This window comes from Fundulus heteroclitus, chromosome 24 (assembly GCF_011125445.2).
Source record: "Fundulus heteroclitus isolate FHET01 chromosome 24, MU-UCD_Fhet_4.1, whole genome shotgun sequence".
NCBI lineage: Eukaryota > Metazoa > Chordata > Actinopteri > Cyprinodontiformes > Fundulidae > Fundulus > Fundulus heteroclitus.
In genome coordinates, this window is record NC_046384.1 from 414,520 (window position 1) to 434,438 (window position 19,919).

General features: G+C 42.2%; 1 protein-coding gene across 2 annotated transcripts; it reads left to right on the top strand.

Annotated features, from left to right (window-relative positions):
- Positions 1–8,230: 8,230 nt before the first annotated feature.
- Positions 8,231–19,886, top strand: sh3yl1 (SH3 and SYLF domain containing 1). 2 transcript variants are annotated; one of them, XM_036128136.1, is made up of 12 exons: positions 8,231–8,417; positions 12,714–12,821; positions 12,898–13,011; positions 13,375–13,439; positions 13,517–13,629; positions 15,489–15,617; positions 15,693–15,837; positions 15,982–16,060; positions 16,130–16,186; positions 17,791–17,823; positions 18,616–18,648; positions 18,940–19,886. In XM_036128136.1, coding segments are annotated over exons 1-12 (1,095 nt in total). In that variant the 5' UTR covers positions 8,231–8,416; the 3' UTR covers positions 19,158–19,886. The 2 variants fall into 2 exon arrangements, with proteins under 2 accessions (XP_035984029.1, XP_035984030.1); XM_036128137.1 differs by having other exon boundaries at positions 8,232–8,417; positions 16,133–16,186.
- Positions 19,887–19,919: the final 33 nt, after the last annotated feature.

A 19,919-nucleotide genomic window follows, 5' to 3' on the forward strand; every position in this document is an offset into this window, starting at 1 on the left:
CTCACACTTTCACAGTGGCTTCTTTAAATAAACACATTCCAGCTCTTAATTTAGGCACAGAGTAACACACACACACACACACACACACACACGGCTCGGCTCGCATCGCCGGCAGCAGGGCTGTGACTGACGGCCCGGGGGCGTGGGCAGGTGAGGTGCCTTTGCGTGTGAGCCGTGTTCGTTAACAGTCGATCACTAATTGTTACGGTTGCGTCCCGGTCTGTTCGCACACACACCGCAGGGTGTTTCTGAGGAATGAGCAACGTTCCTCACGTTTTTTTTTATTCTTCTTCTTTTCTTCCAGGATCCAAGATGGCTCCTGCAGACAGAAGAAGAAGAAGAAGAAGAAGAAGAAGAAGAAGCTGGAGGCGGGACTGAGGCCCCGTTCTTTTCTGCAAAACGACTCGGTTAGAGTCGTTTGGACAAAGGGCCTCAAGTGTTAAGTCAGATCCTCGGTCTGGACTTTGACTAGGCCATTCTAGGATCAAAGCTTAAAAACACTTTGTTCTAACCCTCCCATAATATTTCTGGACGCATTATGCAGCCACCACCGTGTTTCGCTATGAGGATGGTTGGTTCAGGGGGAGGGGAGGCCCAAAGTTAAACAACGTCTACCAGATGTTTGTTGTGTCTCTCAAGGTTTGTACCAAGCTGCACACACAACGTCTTGTTGCTCCCTTTCAACCTTTTACTTCTGGCCAATCTACCAGGCAGACTATAGTTTCTGCAGCAGCTAACCGTTGCTTGTCCTGTTGACAAGCTGTGGATCTCTGCAGCTCCTCCAGAGCTACCGTGATCTCTGGTGAACTCTGAAGCCCCCGAATATCACGGGATTTTATTTAGGTGTAGTAGAATAAAAGTGATGAATAGGAATGCCACATTTTTCTAAGATTTATTTGTAAAAAATAAACTTTTTACACTTCGTAGTCCTCCACTACTTTAGTTGCTTTCGGTTGCTCTACGTCACAGGTTTCCAAAGTGGAGGTCACCAGGTGATCCAAAGTTACTGACGTTACAAAAATTACTGACGTTACAATGTCAGTGTTACAACTAACTTGTTTGTATTTAGCAAATTTATGCCTTTAATCATGAAAAAAAAAGTTCTCATAAAATGAACAACTTTTCAACATCAGAAAACGTCTTTCTTACCAATATGTGACATTATTCTCAACATTTTCTAGTTTTTTTGTGTAAATTTATTTATCTGTGGCCTCCTTATTTAATCTACATTTACTGTATTACAATTTTTAATTGTTTTTGGAAGTTACAAGAATAAAGTCGTAATATTAGGTCTACAAGCATAGAGAGCATTATGAGAATAAAGGCATGTACGAGAATAAAATCGTAATTTACGAGAATAAAGTCACTCAGTCGTTTGCATAATTATTTTAAATTCCTGACGCTAATAATAATTAGATACTGAGTTGCTAAAAATATTTAGCTTAATTGTGAAATTTATACCAAAGTATAACTTTACACGATGCATCAAATTCCTTATTTTAATACAGGAAGGAGAGTTTTCATCCAGTTGCTACAATATTCTTGCAATTGCGTGAGTATGTTGTCATAATTTCTGAAAATGTCCCAAAATAAAAAAATATGTGACCCTAGAAATATTATTTTACCGTTAACAGGCTGAGATGTTTGGGAACCCTCTGCTCTGTATCATAAAAATACCAACTTAGCACATGTTGACACTTTCATGGTTATGTTTGCAACAAAAACAGAACTAAAAGAGGCAAGAGACAAAAAACAAACGTATAAATATGGGCAAGAATGAACAAATCTGAAGTACAGTATGCAGAAAGAAATGATAATCAAACAAAGTGGGTTAAAAAAATCAATATAAGTGCTGACGTGATGTAAAACTCCAGATGTTTCCCAACAAAATGTCTGAAAATGTCACAAGCTTCGCTGAAAACAACCAAAATAAAACCTGATTACACGCAAAAGATCAAAGTGAGACCGACCAGCCTGATAATGTCAAACATCCCATCACAAAACGTAAGTCTGTTTAAAACGGGGCAGCGGGTACAACTGCGAGACGGAAACCGGCAACAAGCTGAACCAGAACTACAACCATGAGACGGTGAAACGTGACTGGAGAAGCAACATCGGGTGAGAGAAGAACAGCGAGACGCTTTAAATCCACCATAAATAATGTGGTTAAAGCGCTGATGGCTGCTCAGAAGGTCCCCCGCTTCAGGGTCCGTCCATGATCAGAGGAGAGGACGGCCTCAGATGAACTCATCCGTTAAAGGCTCGTTAAGGACCTGGAAGGACGGGTCAGCTGTTAAAGGACGGTGACAACAGATGTCAGGAACCACATTCATGGAGGGTGGACTGGAGAACCTGGAGGAGGGAGAACCTGGAAGACAGCAGCCTCCAGGCTCCGTTAGGGGGACAGAGACCCACTGAGGAGTGGGAGTGGGCAGGCCTGGAGAGGCCCGTGGAGTTTGGGTGGCCTCGCACAAACACAGCCTGAATGGAAACACATTAGGGAGAGTGATGACGGCAGTCGGAGTGCTGTTTATCCTGCAGGCTATTTAAAGAGGAGGAACCGTGGAAAATGATAAAAAACAGGAGGAGGAGATGAAAACTAGAGGAGAAGAAAGAAGGCGGGGGTCAAAAATGGAAACCTGCTGCCACCGTATCACCGTTATCTTCACTTTCTGTTGGTTTCTGGCAACTTTCCTTTTTGTCTGAATGTTTGGAAAAACCATGCACAGCTATTTATAGAGCCACTTAGTAAAGATGTGTCCTAAAACGCTGACATAAAGGGCGCAGAGATCAGCTTAAAGGTGACCATCAAAACAACATGGCTTTTATTTTTCTTTCATAGTGAAAATATTCACAGCAAGGGAATTAAAAAAAGAAAAACGATGAATCTTTCTGACCCCAGAGGTCGTCCTGACGGGGAAAGATTTAGGACTAGCTGGGTTGGAGGGGGGGAGTTACTGCTGAGGTTACGGCAGGCGTCTTAAGACGAGGAAGAAAGCAGGAAGACTGGAGGATGTCCAGGCAGAAATCTGAGGAGACGTTTTGGAAATGAGTCCATCTGACAAGAAGCAGATGGACTGTCTGCTTCATTTAGGTGGAGCCACAGCAGATCATCTCTCTGCAGACACTCCTTCACCACCCTGCATGGTCCTTCACGGTGGTCTTCCTCTGTCCCTGGCAACCAACATCCTGCCTCCAACAGTCCTACAGGTAGATGATTGTCCTACAGGTGGATAATTGTCAGGCAGGTGGATGATTGTCCTGTAGGTGGATGATATTCCTGTAGGTGGATGATTGTCCTAAAGGTGGATGATTGTCCTGCAGGTGGATGATTGTCCTGTAGGTGGATGATATTCCTGTAGGTGGATGATTGTCCTAAAGGTGGATGATTGTCCTGCAGGTGGATGATTGTCCTGCAGTGGGATAATTGTTCTACAGGTAGATGATTGTCCTGTAGGTAGATGATTGTCCTGCAGGTGGATGATATTCCTGTAGGTGGATGATATTCCTGTAGGTGGATGATTGTCCTAAAGGTGGATGATTGTCCTGCAGGTGGATGATTGTCCTGCAGTGGGATAATTGTTCTACAGGTAGATGATTGTCCTGTAGGTAGATGATTGTCCTGCAGGTGGATGATATTCCTGTAGGTGGATGATATTCCTGTAGGTGGATGATTGTCCTAAAGGTGGATGATTGTCCTGTAGGTGGATGATATTCCTGTAGGTGGATGATTGTCCTAAAGGTGAATGATTGTCCTGCAGGTGGATGATTGTCCTGTAGGTGGATGATATTCCTGTAGGTGGATGATTGTCCTAAAGGTGGATGATTGTCCTGCAGGTGGATGATTGTCCTGCAGTGGGATAATTGTTCTACAGGTAGATGATTGTCCTGTAGGTAGATGATTGTCCTGCAGGTGGATAATTGTCCTACAGGGGGATGATTGTCCTGTAGGTTTATGATTGTCCTGCATGTGTATGATTGTCCTACAGGGGGATGATTGTCCTGTAGGTGGATGATTGTCCTGTAGGTTTATGATTGTCCTGCATGTGTATGATTGTCCTACAGGGGGATGATTGTCCTGTAGGTGGATGATTGTCCTGTAGGTTTATGATTGTCCTACAGGTGGATAATTGTCCTGCATGTGTATGATTGTCCTGTAGGTGGATGATTGTCCTGTAGGTGGATAATTGTCCTGTAGGTGGATGATTGTCCTGTAGGTAGATGATTGTCCTGCAGGTGGATAATTGTCCTACAGGTAGATGATTGTCCTGTAGGTGGATGATTGTCTTGTAAGTTGATGATTGTCCTCTAGGTAGATAATTGTCCTACAGGGGGATGATTGTCCTACAGGTGGATAATTGTCCTGCATGTGTATGATTGTCCTGCAGGTGGATAATTGTCCTATAGGTGGATAATTGTCCTACAGGTGGATAATTGTCCTACAGGTAGATGATTGTCCTGCATGTGGATAATTGTCCTATAGGTGGATAATTGTCCTACAGGTGGATGATTGTCCTGTAGGTGGATGATTGTCCTGCAGGTGGATGATTGTCCTGCAGGTGGATGATTGTCCTACAGGTGGATGATTGTCCTACAGGTGTATGATTGTCCTGCAGGTGGATGATTGTCCTGTAGGTTGATGATTGTCCTGCAGGTGGATGATTGTCCTGCAGGTAGATGATTGTCCTGTAGGTGGATGATTGTCCTGTAGGTGGATGATTGTCCTGCAGGTGGATAATTGTCCTACAGATAGATGATTGTCCTGCAGGTGGATGATTGTCCTGTAGGTGGATGATTGTCCTGCAGGTGGATAATTGTCCTACAGGTAGATGATTGTCCTGCAGGTAGATGATTGTCCTGCAGGTGGATGATTGTCCTGTAGGTGGAGGATTGTCCAACAGTTGGATAATTGTCCTACAGGTAGATGATTGTCCTGCAGGTGGATGATTGTCCTGTAGGTGGATGATTGTCTTGCAGGTGGATAATTGTCCTACAGGTGGATGATTGTCCTGTAGGTGGATGATTGTCCTGCAGGTGGATAATTGTCCTACAGGTAGATGATTGTCCTGCAGGTGGATGATTGTCCTACAGGTGGATGATTGTCCTACAGGTGGATGATTGTCCTGTAGGTGGATGATTGTCCTGCAGGTGGATAATTGTCCTACAGGTGGATGATTGTCCTACAGGTAGATGATTGTCCTGTAGGTGGAGGATTGTCCAACAGGTGGATAATTGTCCTACAGGTAGATGATTGTCCTGCAGGTGGATAATTGTCCTGCAGGTGGACGATTGTCTACAGGTGAATGATTGTCCTACAGGTAGATGATTGTCCTGTAGGTGGATGATTGTCCTGCAGGTGGACGATTGTCTACAGGTGGATGATTGTCCTACAGGTAGATGGTTGTCCTGCAGGTGGATAATTGTCCTACAGGTGGATGATTGTCCTACAGATGGATGATTGTCCTGCAGGTGGATGATTGTCCTCCAGGTAGATGATTCTCCTACAGGTGGATGATTGTCCTGCCGGTATACCACTGTCCTGAGGTGGATGATTGTCCTGTAGGTGGATGATTGTCCTGCAGGTGGATGATTGTCCTAGAGGTAGATAATTGTCCTACAGGTGGATGATTGTCCTGCCGGTATACCACTGTCCTGAGGTGGATGATTGTCCTGTAGGTGGATGATTGTCCTGCAGGTGGATGATTGTCCTAGAGGTAGATAATTGTCCTGCAGGTGGATGATTGTCCTGTAGGTGCATAATTGTCCTACAGGTGGATGATTGTCCTGCAGATATATCACTGTCCTGCAGGTGGATGATTGTCCTGTATGTGGATGATTGTTCTGCAGGTGGATGATTGTCTTGCAGGTAGATAATTGTCCTGTAGGTGGATGATTGTCCTGCAGGTGCATAATTGTCCTACAGGTGGATGATTGTCCTGCAGATATATCACTGTCCTGCAGGTGGATGATTGTCCTGCAGGTGGATGATTGTCCTGCAGGTGAATGATTGTCCTGCAGGTGGATGATTGTCCTGTAGGTTGATAATTGTCCTGTAGGTGGATGATTGTCCTGTAGGTTGATAATTGTCCTACAGGTAGATAATTGTCCTGTAGGTTGATAATTGTCCTACAGGTAGATAATTGTCCTGTAGGTGGATGATTGTCCTACAGGTGGATGATTGTCCTGCAGGTGGATGATTGTCCTGCAGGTGTCCCTCTTTCAGATCTGCTGTCCCACTCCTCTCCACCCGCTGCTGTGGACCATCAGCAGCAGCAGCAGCAGCCTCACTGAGGACATCTGCTGACCGAAGAGGAGAAAGCAGCTCGTGTTTTAATTTCTTTTTCTCTCCTTTTATGTCTTAAAAACAAAAATCCAACATCTATCATGTTTATATAGCTGGTTACCGAACAGAGCCTCAAAAGACCAAATTATTCCCCAAACCCTGAGAATTAAAACTCCATCAATCATCAAAGAGAAAGTTTCCCAGAGATCAAAACCTGAATTTTGTGGTTGAATAAACATGCAGGCATTTGTAGCCATTTTAAAATAAAATCAAATAAATTAAATATCCTTGAATGTTTTCTGACTCTTTTTTTTTCATTTATAAGCTGCATCAATATTAAACCAAATTCTTCTAAAAAATGCTTTGTGTACATGAAAATAATTTTTCATTCTAGTTGGACAACAAAAGCATCTTTTATCCGAATTACAGCAAGAAAAAGATGGACTAGATCAACTTTGAGCACAAACAAATCTTTAGATTGTCACACGTTTGTGATTAAATGTACTTATAAATATAAAAAAACAGAAAGAGCTCTGTAACGTATAAATTAATATTTAGTGTTGTTATGACTGCAGATACAGCCTGAAGGCACCACCTGCAGGAGATTTATGCATGTTCTGCAGCTGCTTGCAGAAATGAAAGATTCAGAAGAAAATGTGACTGTAGATTAAGCATGATACAGCAATATTCACAAGAGTAGAAAATAGAAAAAGTTATTTCCTAATAACACTTTAGGAATCTTTGATATCTGGATGCTGTTTTATCGTGTTATAAGCGGAAGACAACGGACGGTGTTGTGAAAATGTTTTGGACAATTTAAATTAAACATTTTGCTGTAAATTACTTTATATCTGCACGACTATTGCAGAGCTTTTAGAAAAACTTACCATAAATATATATTACGTTATTCATTGTAATTTACTGAACAGTTTTGGAATTAATGTAATTTAATAAAATTTAATACAAACCACAATCTCTGTGATTTTCTAAAAATGTTTTGACTGCTGTTTTATTGTGTAAAACATGTCACTGCTATTATTATTATTATTACATATATATATTACATACACATATTTTAATATATATATATGCCAACATATTACATTTATCATTTTGATTTTTCATTTTGATTTCTATTCAGAATACATCACTTTGTGTAAAACATGTTACTGCTATTCTTCTTCTTCTTCTTATTATTATTATTATTATTATTATCATTATTATTATTATTATTATTATTATTATTATTATTATTATTATTATTATTATTATTATTATTATTATTATTATTATTATTATTATTATTACATCCAAATACATATATGCAAAGATATTACATTTATCATTTTTAGTTAAATTCCTATGCCAAATGCATCATTTCGTGTAAAACACGTCACTACTATTTCTTATTATTGTTATCATTATTTTTGTTGTTGTTGTTGTGTAGATGTAGTAGTAGTAGTAGTAGTAGTAGTAGTAGTAGTAGTAGTAGTGAATACATATTACTGTATAATAATATTTCAACTATTATCAGCAATTAAATTGATTCATTTCTGAGAAATTTATTTTTTTGTATTCAAAATGCTTAATTTATCTCTTTGTCATTTTACTTCTTTATTCATTTTTGTTTTTTTACTTAGTTCAGTTTTTTATTTAAATTTCTATTTAATTTCCTGTAATGCAGGCCATGCGGTTAATGACGTTTGAGTCGGTTTGACATAAATCAATACTTACATCAAACATCCACAGAAATATGATTATAGTTTTATTTTTCATTTAGCTACGTCACAAAACGAAATAAGGTCACGCTTGGTTAGCCTGACAAACCAGACGGAGGGCAAACAGGTGCAGCGTCACGTGAACGCGCCTTGTGGGGGCGCAGAACGGGAACGCGCCCAGCTGAGCGAGCGTCACACCTGCGCGTCAACCTGTCCGCGTGCCGTCTGTCTCTTTAAGGGCAAATTAGTGTCCGCCTTTCCTAACAGCCTCCACCTTTCCAGGTGCGTCTCCTTGCGTTGACGTAAGCGCGGTCGTCGCGCAGCTTCCGGCTGTCAGGTGAGGCGGAAGAGAAAAGAGGAGACACCCCGTTAGCCCACCTGTCGGCAGGTGAAGCAGCACAGAGGAAGAGAGAAAAGTAAGTTAACGTGGAGGAGTCGTCGCCTATAATCTGAAGACGGTTCCCGTTCTTTTGTTTTTGTTCCGGTTCTGTTCCGGTTGTCGGTTCCAATTTCTCAGGTTCTCCACACCTGAGTCCTGCCGCCGCAGGCCCGCTGCGGTTACAGGAGCAGCTTCTCTACAGGTGTTCTGGGAGGGTCCGACTTCATGGTCCTTTAAACGGCTACAGGAGTCCGGCCCGGTCCGGTCCAAACTAAAACGGACCCGGGACAAGGACACAAAGCTGCAACAATCAGCTTCACATTTCCTAGTATTTATTCTCTAATATTTAGCTTTATGGCGTTTCTCTCTTAGTTTAACGTTTCAGATGCTTCTATCTCTTATACATTATATATTTAATTGGTATTTTAAATTAGTTTTATAATCCTTATTATTTTACTTTTTTTAAATTATTATTTAAAAAATTACACAATTGTGCCTATTTTCAGTCTTTTTTTACATCTTTTGGACCTCTTAGGTGACTAAGTGGTGGTCATTGTATACATGCTGGACACAGCAAGTTCTCCTCACCTTAAATAATATGTATAAAAAAATAAAGTAAAAAAAAAAAACTTGAATGAAACACTCGGAGAAGGCAGATGTTGTAAATTTACCACAAAATGACAAGCAAATGAGAGAAAGCAAATGAGAAAATAAAATTATACTTTGGTCCAAAAACATGAAAGGAATCACCTGGAATAACCCATAATACTCAAATTAGTCACAAATAAATCAACTTCAAACTAATGAATAAAAAAAAATAAGATAAGTCAAACTTGTACAGAAAACATATGTCAGCAGAAGTGCAAAATGACAAATTATTAATGCTAGAAAAGACAATTCAACCTGAAAATAAAAATGGGAAGTATGCCTGAAGGAGTTAAATACAAATAAAAAAAATGGGTGACTTGTAAGAAACATCCTTATAAAATGAACTCTGATCCTTTTTTTTATGTTGCAGCTAAATGTTTCCTGATTTAAAGGAACCAGCGCTTGTTTTTGCACATCTCAGGTTTGCTCCAGGAGCAGCAGGGAAACTAGACGCTTCCTCTCTGTGTTTGGTTCTGGTTCTGAAAGAAGTTTGTTTGCTGCACGCTTCAAACCTGACCGGTTGCTCTCGGCTGTATTTGGGGCCCAATTGACCGGCAGTGTCCAGGTAAACGAGCCGGGTTTGTTTCGTAAACTCCTGGTGGATAGAAACCGTCCCTAAAGAGACAGAACCGGACCAACGAGAGAAGAACTATAGTTCACTGTGACAAACCCAAACTGGGTCGATGTTTCGACCCAATCACGACCACAGACCCGGTATCAGAAGTCAGGTCAGAATTTTGTCCCTACTGAGCTCCTGTTAGCTGCTAATCTGGTATAATCTAAGGGGGTTGGGTCAGAACCATTAAGGCTCTGATGGTTGAAGCTCCTCTATCTGGTTCCTGGTCGGGGAGAACCTTAGAAAGGAAGCACCAGTCCGCCTCACTTTGCATTCTAACAAAAGAGAAATAAAATGGTTGTATACAGGAGATGAACTTGTGCAAGGCAAAGGAAAATACATAAATAGATAAACAGGCATTTACATTAAAACCAGTGGAAGCATAAAAAACCAAGCTCCAAAAGTATAAATGCATATAACAAATGTATTTAAGGATTTCAGCAATGAGACAATTTCTTGCATCATGTTAACTTTAACATTTTGTTGAGTCAAAGCACCAGAATCTGTGACGTCACTGCAGATTTTTTGTATATGTCCTTATTTGTGGATTAACAAACTTAAAGAGGAATAGAAGATTTTGAGTTTGTTTTTAAAACATTAATGAAGGTTTTTGATTTTTGATTTATTTTTTTGCCATTTACATACATGTATATGATATCATCCCATAATCATAATATTGAACCATGTCAGATGTATCCTTAGCAATGTCATTGTTGTATGTCAATACTGGATTTATTTTAAAAGGTGTTCTATTTTCTATTTTAGTGCTCAACCAAATATGCAGGTTCTGCCAGAGTAGAAGAGATGTTTTCTTAAGAGTTTCTGCTGTTGGGTAATATTCATCATTTTAGATTGTACTACTTCTACTTTGGGTGGAATCGGCCATTTGAAATATTTTCCTATGTTACATGAATCATTTAATGATCCGTCTGACCCGCTGGGTCCCTTTTGTGGGCGGGGCCGGAGGTTCTGGAGGCCGGTGTGTCACCGAGTCAGGAATGTGCTGCTGCAGCAGGAATGCTGTCGGCTCGGTGTGGCGGCTTCAGTCGGGCTGACCGCGGGTTGAGACAGAACCTTTTTTAAAACGGGTTCAAAGAGGATTTGGAGCATCGACTGATGAGGAAGGGTTCTAGGTTGGGTTCTAACTGGACTCAAATTTTCGGCACCAAATAATTAATCAGTAAGTTGACTGAGTAAAGAGGTTCTAGATAAAGCTTCTGTTACTAGAGATTGCACTGCAGAAGTATTCACACCCCTCAAGTGTTTCCACGTGTTGCCACATTGCAGCCAATAGACATCAATGCGTTCCATTGGGGCTTTATGTGATCTGAAAAGTGTGGCGTGCAGAAACTTGACCACTTAAAAAGCACCCGTCCCTGAAGTTGCTGCTGCGGGGCTTTTAGGGTTCGCCTGTAAGACCTAGAGATGCTCCGATACGATAACTGGGCTGAGCGTATCGGCCGATACCGACGCTACCATTGAATGAACCGTGTCCCTCGCCGTGTGAGTAAAGGCGTCAGGCTCAACGTAAACACTGTTTTTGTTCTTTAACATGGTGCTTATTTAAGTTTGTGGTGTTTACTTTACCAACTTTACCACCTCCCCTCGCAGTTTTGGCTTTGCAGACACTGCATGTTGCAGTCGGACGTGTTGGCATATTGAAATGTTGATAAACGGCAGACTGGGCTTGGTGCTCATCACTAGCTGCTGTGCTGCAGCCGGCGTCACAAACATAGAAGTGACTAGATTGCTGTAACCGTATTGTTGTATGTCAGGGTCTATTTTTCTGTTTTTCTATTTTTCTCACTCTACTGTTTTCTACTGTTCGTCATTTTAGCTTTTAACTTTTCTCTCTTTCTCTCTTTTTTTGTTTTTGTTTTTTCTTCATAGTAGGTACACCTGGTCTGGCGTTCTGTTAACTGTGACATCATCCAGAGAAGACGGCTCACCCGCTACTTCCATCTAATGTAGAACAGATTACTGGATCAATGTGTGCTTCTGTGCTTTTTTGTTTCTCTTGTTGTGTCTCTGCTCTGTCTTCTGTAACCCCAGTCGGTCGAGGCAGATGACCGTTCATACTGAGCCCGGTTCTGCTGGAGGTTTTCCTTCCCGTTAATGGGGAGTTTTTCTTCCCACTGTCGCTTCATGCTTGCTCAGTATGAGGGATTGCAGCAAAGCCATGGACAATGCAGACGACTCTCCCTGTGGCTCTACGGTTCCCCAGGAGTGAATGCTGCTTGTCGGGACTTTGATGCAATCAACTGGTTCCCTTATATAGGAAATTTTTGACCAATCTGTATAATATGATTGAATTTGACTTTGTAAAGTGCCTCGAGATAACATCTTTCATGAATTGGCGCTATATAAATTGAATTGAATATTAATAAAACAAGACATAACTGGATCGGCCTCAAATCCGTTATCTGACGCAGCTAATTGGTCGATATCGGAACCGATATCCAATCTGGGTATCGGATCGGTGCATCTCTACTACAACCTTTAAAGATCTGCAGACAGCTACAGCTCTGTCAGTTCTGGTCTTGGGACATATTATATGTTGGATTAAGGTCTGGACTTTGACTAGGCCATTCTACCACATATATATCTGCTCTGATCTAAACCATCTCATAAGATCTCTGGCTTTGTGTTCAGGCCGGTTCTCCTGCTTGAAGGTGAACCTCCACCCCAGCTTCATGTCTCCTGCAGGTTCTCCTCTAGGAAGGAAAGTCTCTTGAACTCTCAATATTTACTTGTGGGGGCCCCTTTGGGCAGGAAATGCACTGAACAGTGGGTCAAATAAAGGATTGAGTTGCCTCCATAGCTGGAGGGCCTCTTTGGGTCCAAACTAGAACCAAAATGGGTTCTAGAGAATCTATGTTCCTGTTAAGCTGAGAACTACTAGTTTTGTTCCTTTCAAGAAGCTCCCTGTGAGCCGAGGCCCGCATGGTACCCATCCAGCCTGAGCAGAACCCACATGCGGCTCAGTGTGTGCATGTTGGTTTGCTCCTTTGTTTGGAGACGAGGCGTTAACGTACTATTTACAGGCCGTGTTCTGCTCCCTGTCTGCAGTGAATCCCATCCCCACCAACCTGACGTCCGAGGCCAAGAAAGCTGCCAAGATCCTGAGGGAGTTTACTCAGATCTCCAACAGGGCTGGACCGGACAAGCTCATCCCTGGTAAGGCAGCATCCCCCCCACCGGCGGAGCTCCTGACCCTGCAAACTGAGCTTTCACCAATGTCTCTGCCTTTCAGCTCATATTATAGCCAAGGCCGAAGGTCTGGCCATCCTCTCCGTCATCAAGGGAGGCTTCATGATCACCGCCAGGGGAGGCAGCGGCGTCGTCATCGCCAGGCTCGCCGACAGACGTAAGGCCTCGGGTCGTTTGCCCCGCAGGATGTTTCTGTGTAGGATTCAGAGATCGTTTTGTCTGCCTGTGTTGTCCTCCGTCCCCTCCTCACGCCCCCCCGATGGCTCCCGTTCAGCACCCTTTTGGTGCGGACCACCGGGCATGGCTGCCTCGTTTAGTCCTGTGACTGCAGCAGCTGGTGCCAACCGAAGTCATCTGACGCTGTGGTTGGTGGTTTGATCTGCGGGCGTTTTGTGGTGCTTTTATATTTTAGGAGCACTTCCCCTCTTGAAAAACAAGCCATGTTTATCGGCGGTTATGTAACGGGTTTAGCGGGCGTCGCCTTAAACCCACCGGCTCTAACCAGCTCCTCTGGCCGCAGGTTGGTCGGCGCCTTCGGCCATCGGCATCGCCGGCCTCGGCGGAGGCTTTGAGATCGGCGTGGAGGTAAGTCGGACTAAGAATAGTGGCGAGGGTGTGTTTGTGATGGCGACCCGTCCTTGAATGCACCGTGCTGTGTCCAGGTGTCGGACCTGGTGATCATCCTGAACCAGCGGAGAGCCATCGAGGCGTTCACCAAAGGCGGCAACCTGACGCTGGGCGGGAACTGCACCGTCGCCGTGGGACCTATGGGCAGGTGAGATCCTGCAGCCTCCGCTCTCCGTCCGTCTGTCTGTCTGTCTGCTGCTTGATTGCCTCTGATGTCTCCAGCCGGCGTAAATTACAGCTTTGCCTCTAAAGGGCTGGCGCTTGATGAGACGTCTGATGACGGCTAATGTTTCCAGGCTTGGAGCGAAAACAAACAAAGTCAGCAGCAGCAGCATCAGCTGTGATTTATTTTCAGGGTTTTTATTTCTGACAGCCGGTTACAGAATGAGGTCGGCGGCGTCTCAGGGCGGCTCGACAGGTTTTCACCTGAAGGTGTTGGCTGGCGTGAGTTTGTGGGCGGGGCCAGGCGTCTGACTCAGCCGCTTCATTGCTAATTAAGCTGCAGACAGATGACTGAGCTACACCTGAGGTTAATTGACTCTGGTTTTGTGATTAAATCCAAAGCAAAACTGCACAGAATCAAAACCCTGAACCGGACCTTTTGCTGTGTTGGTCCTTTAAGGCGTCTTTCCATTCCCAAATTTATTCATTGTAATTTTATGCTTTTTGCATCAGTTGTCCATTTTCTTCAGGTTTTCTTATAAAACTCATTACTTTTGCAACCACTTTCCACCGACAGCAGCAGCTTTGTTGTTGTTTTTTTGTGGTGTGCATTTGTATTGAGCCCTTTTAACTTTGAAGTATTTCTATTTAGTTGCACTATGACATAAAGACAAGTTTTAAAAATAATTTATTTTTGTAAAACGAAAAAGGACGGCAAAAGTCAATGAATCTGAGAATTTATTTTTAAGCTGTATGGTCCAGCATTGCATACAACCCTGAGCACCTCATCCTCACCGTGAAGCATGATGGTGGCAGCTGTGGGACTACGGCCTAGTCAAAGTTCAGACGTACACATGATGCAGAATCTGGGGAAAGACGTGAATAGTTGTGGACTCTCCATCTAGCTGACTGAGCTTGTGCAGTTTTGCAAAGAATAAAGAAGAAAAAACCTTCTGTCTGTCATTTAAAGCTGATAGAAACAACCTCAAAAGTATAAACTCAGAATATAACCAGTTTATCCCCAAATGTTGAAATCTGTTTAATTTTCCTTCACATTTATGCTCACTGAACTCTCCTGGGTCCGCTTTGGTTGAGGTTTCATTAGTTTTGCATTCCTTTTGAATCGTTTGTTCTTGTTTTTAAGATTATCGCAACCTTTTTGTTGTCTTTGTTGGTGATGATGATAACAGCTTATTTTTAGCTCCTGTTTTGCCTCTTAGTCTGGTATTTTGGTATTTTGGTTGCTTCACAACCCAGTCAGTGCCCTTTTTCTTCTGGGCTTGAAGAGCATGAATAAAATAACCAGTTATTCCAGGGCAGTCCTCAACCAGTCACGGGACATTATCTCTCCATGGAGAGCTCTGTTTTGGTCTTGTGTTCACCCCCTGGGGGAGGGGAGATGCCAGGAACCATCTCCACTGGAAGGCGTCCAGAACGTATCCGAACCCGGAGCGCTAAGAGCTTAACTTCTCACCCGCGCTCCCTGGCTGAGAGGAGGAACGTCTTCTGAAAACCAGAGTCTAGTTAAGCACTCAGATTATTGTTTTGAGGGTCTAAAGTGGTTTACCGCATGTCCAAACTCTCAACCTGCCCCTTTCTATGTGGCGAAGCGGTGACTCTGCTTAGCTGAGCTAATCACAGAGGACGAGTCCAGCTACCTTTCCAGGCCTATCTGCCGCTTTTATTCCTGATCACATCCTTTATTCGTTGCCCGCAGGTGTGGAATGGGTTAAAATCCAGCGTTAAAGTAAAGGTTCGATACGAGTCTAATCCGGTCTACCCATCGCTCTCCCGCTGCCTTCTGCCCCCTCCCTGTGCGACTTTAAAGCGTGTCCTGTGTTTCAGGAACCTGGAGGCGGACGTTGCCCTGCGCAGCACTGCAGCCGTCTTCACCTACTGCAGGTCCAGGGGTCTGTTTGCAGGGATTTCTCTGGAGGGGTCCTACCTGATCGAGCGCAAGGACACCAACCGCAAGTATGAAGCGCCGCAGCCGCCCGCCCACCGGATGCTCCTGTGCGTCTTCCCTCTGACAGAACTTTCTGTTTGCAGGTTCTACGGCCAAGAGATTCGGGCTTCGTGCATTTTGAACGGTGATGTTGAGCCTCCGGGAGAGTTCCACAACCTCTACAGCATCCTGGACGTGTACACTGAGGCCTACACCACCGACTGGACCAACAAGAACATGCGAGCTAGGGTACTGGTCCGAGCCTCGGGCTAAACGCAACGTCTTCACTGCAGGTCGTCCTGCAGTGTAGACGTGTTGGCGGATGACGGTCTTCCTGTACTACTTTGTTCACCCTCCCAGTTGGTTTACGGTTGTCCTGTTGTGTGTCTGCAGTCCGGTCCTCCGTCCAGGCCTCCGGCTCCATCCCAGAAGAACAGCCAAAGCAGCTACCGGCAGCCAGAGGCCGACAGCGGTAAGCTCGGTTTCTGTTTCCCCGTCTGCCTGCCGGGTGCTTTTAATCCAAACGCTCGTGTCTTTTGAGCAGGGAAGAAAAACCGGCTCTACCCAAGCGTCTCCGTCTACAGGTCCGACACATCAGGTGAGTCCTTTCCTCGTGGTTTTGTCCATTCAGAGGGGGCAGACGCTCAGTTTTAGCGCCTGTTATCCTGATTGGGTCAGGGCTCATAATCTCATACAAAGTATCCCTGAAAAGATCAGAACCACAATTAAAACGTATATAAGGAACAGTAAACCACTCAGTTTTCAGGTTTTATTATTTTTCTCCATAATTGAACACAAATTCTTTTCTACTTGGAAATATATGGATACACAGCAGTTAAGGACACTTCCAGACAATCATTACTAGAGATGAGGAGGAAGTCTGGGGAAAAGCAAACATGTCTGGGTCTGGTATTAACCCGGGACCTTGATCCAACAGCCGGTACCGACACACTGGCTTGTTTAGTCCTGTGTTAACGTTTAGACCCAGCAGTGGAAATGTTAAACCGTTTGTGGCGCTAAATTATCAAACATCAGGGTTAAAACGGGCTTTATTTCTGGGCCGGTCAGGCTGTGGCTCCCTCTAGTGTTTATAACACTGTCCTGCAGTCACGTCTCTGACTTAAAACTTTTTGCTTTCCATGAAAGCAAATTAATCAGTTCAACAAATTAACTGAATAAGGCACAAAGGTGTAAAATATTTCAATGCGGTGACCTGGGGGCCATCCTGGGTCCAATGATGCAAGTTTTGCCCACCAGCACAGGAAGGTTTTTGGCTTTATTCGGTGCAAAATAGTTACCAACAAATAAAAGTCTTACCTTCATAGTAAGGACCACATCTCTGCAGGGAGTTTAACTCTGCACCATAATCTGGCTCCAGCAAGTGTTTTCAACGACCCTCCTCTTTTTCTTATTGGTGTTTCCAATCGAGCCCCAAATAAACTTTTTTTAGCAAAGCAAACGTGCAAAACCCTTTTAAAAGCTATAAATCTAAAACTACATAAAACCTTTTTTCTGCATGTAATCTTACTCATTTGTTTAGATAACATTATAATAGTTAATCAGGTGAAAGAAATGTCAGGATAATTTTATGTTTTTTAACTAGTTTTCAGATTCAGGGTCAGGGTTCCTGCACCAAGTCTGGCTTTTATTTTCCAGCTCTGCACAAGTATGGGGAAAATAGTTTGTATTTCCAGACTTATGTTAATTTCTAAACAACAAAGGTATTTTTGTTTAATTTACACCCTTTGACTTCAACATTACATCTGGATTTTTTTATTTTTTTTTTGTGCCGAAATTAAAACTCGGTTGGGTTTTACAGGGTCCAAAAAAAAATTTTTCGTCTCTAATTTTGTCTTTTTTCCTCAGATTTATGATGTGACCGCCACCGTTAAAAAAAAAACAAAAAAAAAACGATAATTTCAAAAAGTAAAACTGATTGTTTTTTGGTTGTTTTTTTTTTTAGGCTCTAGTTTTAAAGTTTGGACTTTTAAAGTCCGGTCCGGTTTAGACTTCAAACAATCCAATGAAACCTTTGTTTTTGTTTTTTGTAATGTATAGCCATGGAAATCAACTCTTTTCTTTAGTATAAAACTTGTAACTTTATCTTGTTTGTAAGACGCTGTTCCATAATTAAGTAAAGGTGGTCATAAAGGTGGGTTTGTTTCCTGGTTCCTGACTTCCTGTCGATCTCCTGTGTTTCAGCTCAGTTTGCCTCCTCTGACCCTCCCGGCTATGGTACGAATATTTAATCCTTCTTACCCATGAAGTTAGTCTGATTTTACAGAATCCACAGTTTATTTGAAGATATTGACTGTTTAGTATTTTCATGTTGCTGAAATGAAAAACTCTGCCATGAAATCAGGTAAATTGATAAGTTATGGGGATGGAGAATAATTTTTGTATACTTTAGATGAGAAATCTGAAATACAATATGTTTTCGTGTTGTAAAAAAGGTTCCTGCAAGTTACAATCTAAATGTCCCAAACCATTTGGGTCGGTTCTTTTCTGCACTTTGAGGTTTATTTCTGTCCGAGCAAAGCAGGATGTCTGAAAACTGTAGATAACCTAGGAAAAACTATCCAATCACGTTGCAGGGATGTCGTATCTCAGGCTTAAGCAAAAATGCAGGAAGCTGCTTTAATAGCTGCTGGAGTTAGCTTAAGGCTACAAACACATTTGCTTTTGTAATGTTCTGTGTCCATAATCAGAAATAAGGTAGAAACTCATGTTTGATTCATGCTAACAGTGTAGCCTTGGTTATCTTAGCCTAGCTCACACTGCGTCTAAATTAGACGATACTATGGGAGGAATTTACAGACATTAAGTATAAATGTCAAACATTTAGAGGAAATGTAATAAAACAAAAAAAATGTTTACACACAAGATCTTTTTGTTTTATAATGAAATAAGAACATTTGCTCTACCAGAACCTGCATTTGTTTCACCATAACATTTGTTTAAAAAAAAAATACTGACGATAAATTATCAGATAAATGTTTGATTCCTTTCTGTGTTTTTCTCTTCCAGGTCAGCTGGAATCCATTGACCCTCCGAGTTACGGTAAAGATTATTTTTTACATTCCAAATCGCACTTATTTCAAAATACATTTGGTAAATCTTAGCACACTTCTGGCTTTTCTTATCAACAATTTGACTAAATATCTCTAGAATACAATTCATTGTATTTTTTTAAATTATTTAAAATATATTTATATCGATACATTTATTTTTATTTATTTATTTATTTATTTTTATTTTTTTTTAACAAAACCTGGTTAGTTTAGGATTAGGACCTTAGCAGATTTCTGTTTCTACACAATGAAGTTACAACACGTTTATTTATTGTTTTAGATGCAGGGGCGTCCTCAGCTCCACTGCGAGGGGCCACTGGCTCTCTGGTCGTCACGGCGACCCACCCGTTCACCGGGCAGCAGCCCGGCGACCTGAGCTTCGTCCCCGGCGACCGCATCACAGTCATCACCAAGACTGATTCCCAGTACGACTGGTGGGAAGGAAAACTAGACGACGGGCGCGTCGGGATATTTCCTGCTAACTTCGTGACGTACTGACGTCGCCCCCTGGTGGTTGAGAACTGGAGAACCAAAACTACAGGTTCTGAAGCGTCATTAAGAGCTTTAATTAACTTTTATGATGAGGATTTTTATAGAAATAAGCAAATTAAAACGTTTTTTTTATCCGTGCATGACTAAAAGGGGATCAGTATTTGGGGAGATATAACTCATAAAACACAAAGTTTTGAAATAATTAGTGGCGCTTTTCTGGGTTAGTTGTTTAAAATGTGAACATTGGAGCTGATCTAACTACTACGAAATATTAAACTTTTTACACTATTCAAGTCTGAGTTATAGCAGCAGGTTTTACTTTAAATGCTAATGATAACATTGAAATTTAAGAAGGGGGTATTATGATGTTGTTTTGTTTTTTTCATGTTAGCTGAAACCGGTTAACGGGTTTTCGTCACTTTTGCACCTTTTTTTTATTTTTACAAGTTTTCTAACTTAAGCCAAGTATTTCATCAGGAGTTATTTGCATTTAAAATAAACCTAACAGGGCTGTTTTATTTTTTTTATATATACCTGCCTTCACTCACTGTGGTGAATATTTGTAGAATTAGAGTTGAATGGCACCCTTCCCCATGCCTTGTTTTATGGTCTGTTACAGTTTGTGAAGTTAATGTAGCAGTTATGAGGACAGCTACCATCTTATACGCACACAAAACATTTATGTGGTGTTGGTTTCGGGCTTGGAGAGTTGTGAATAAATACTTTTTAAACTAACTTGATTAATTTTCGCCACTTCTGTTTATCTTG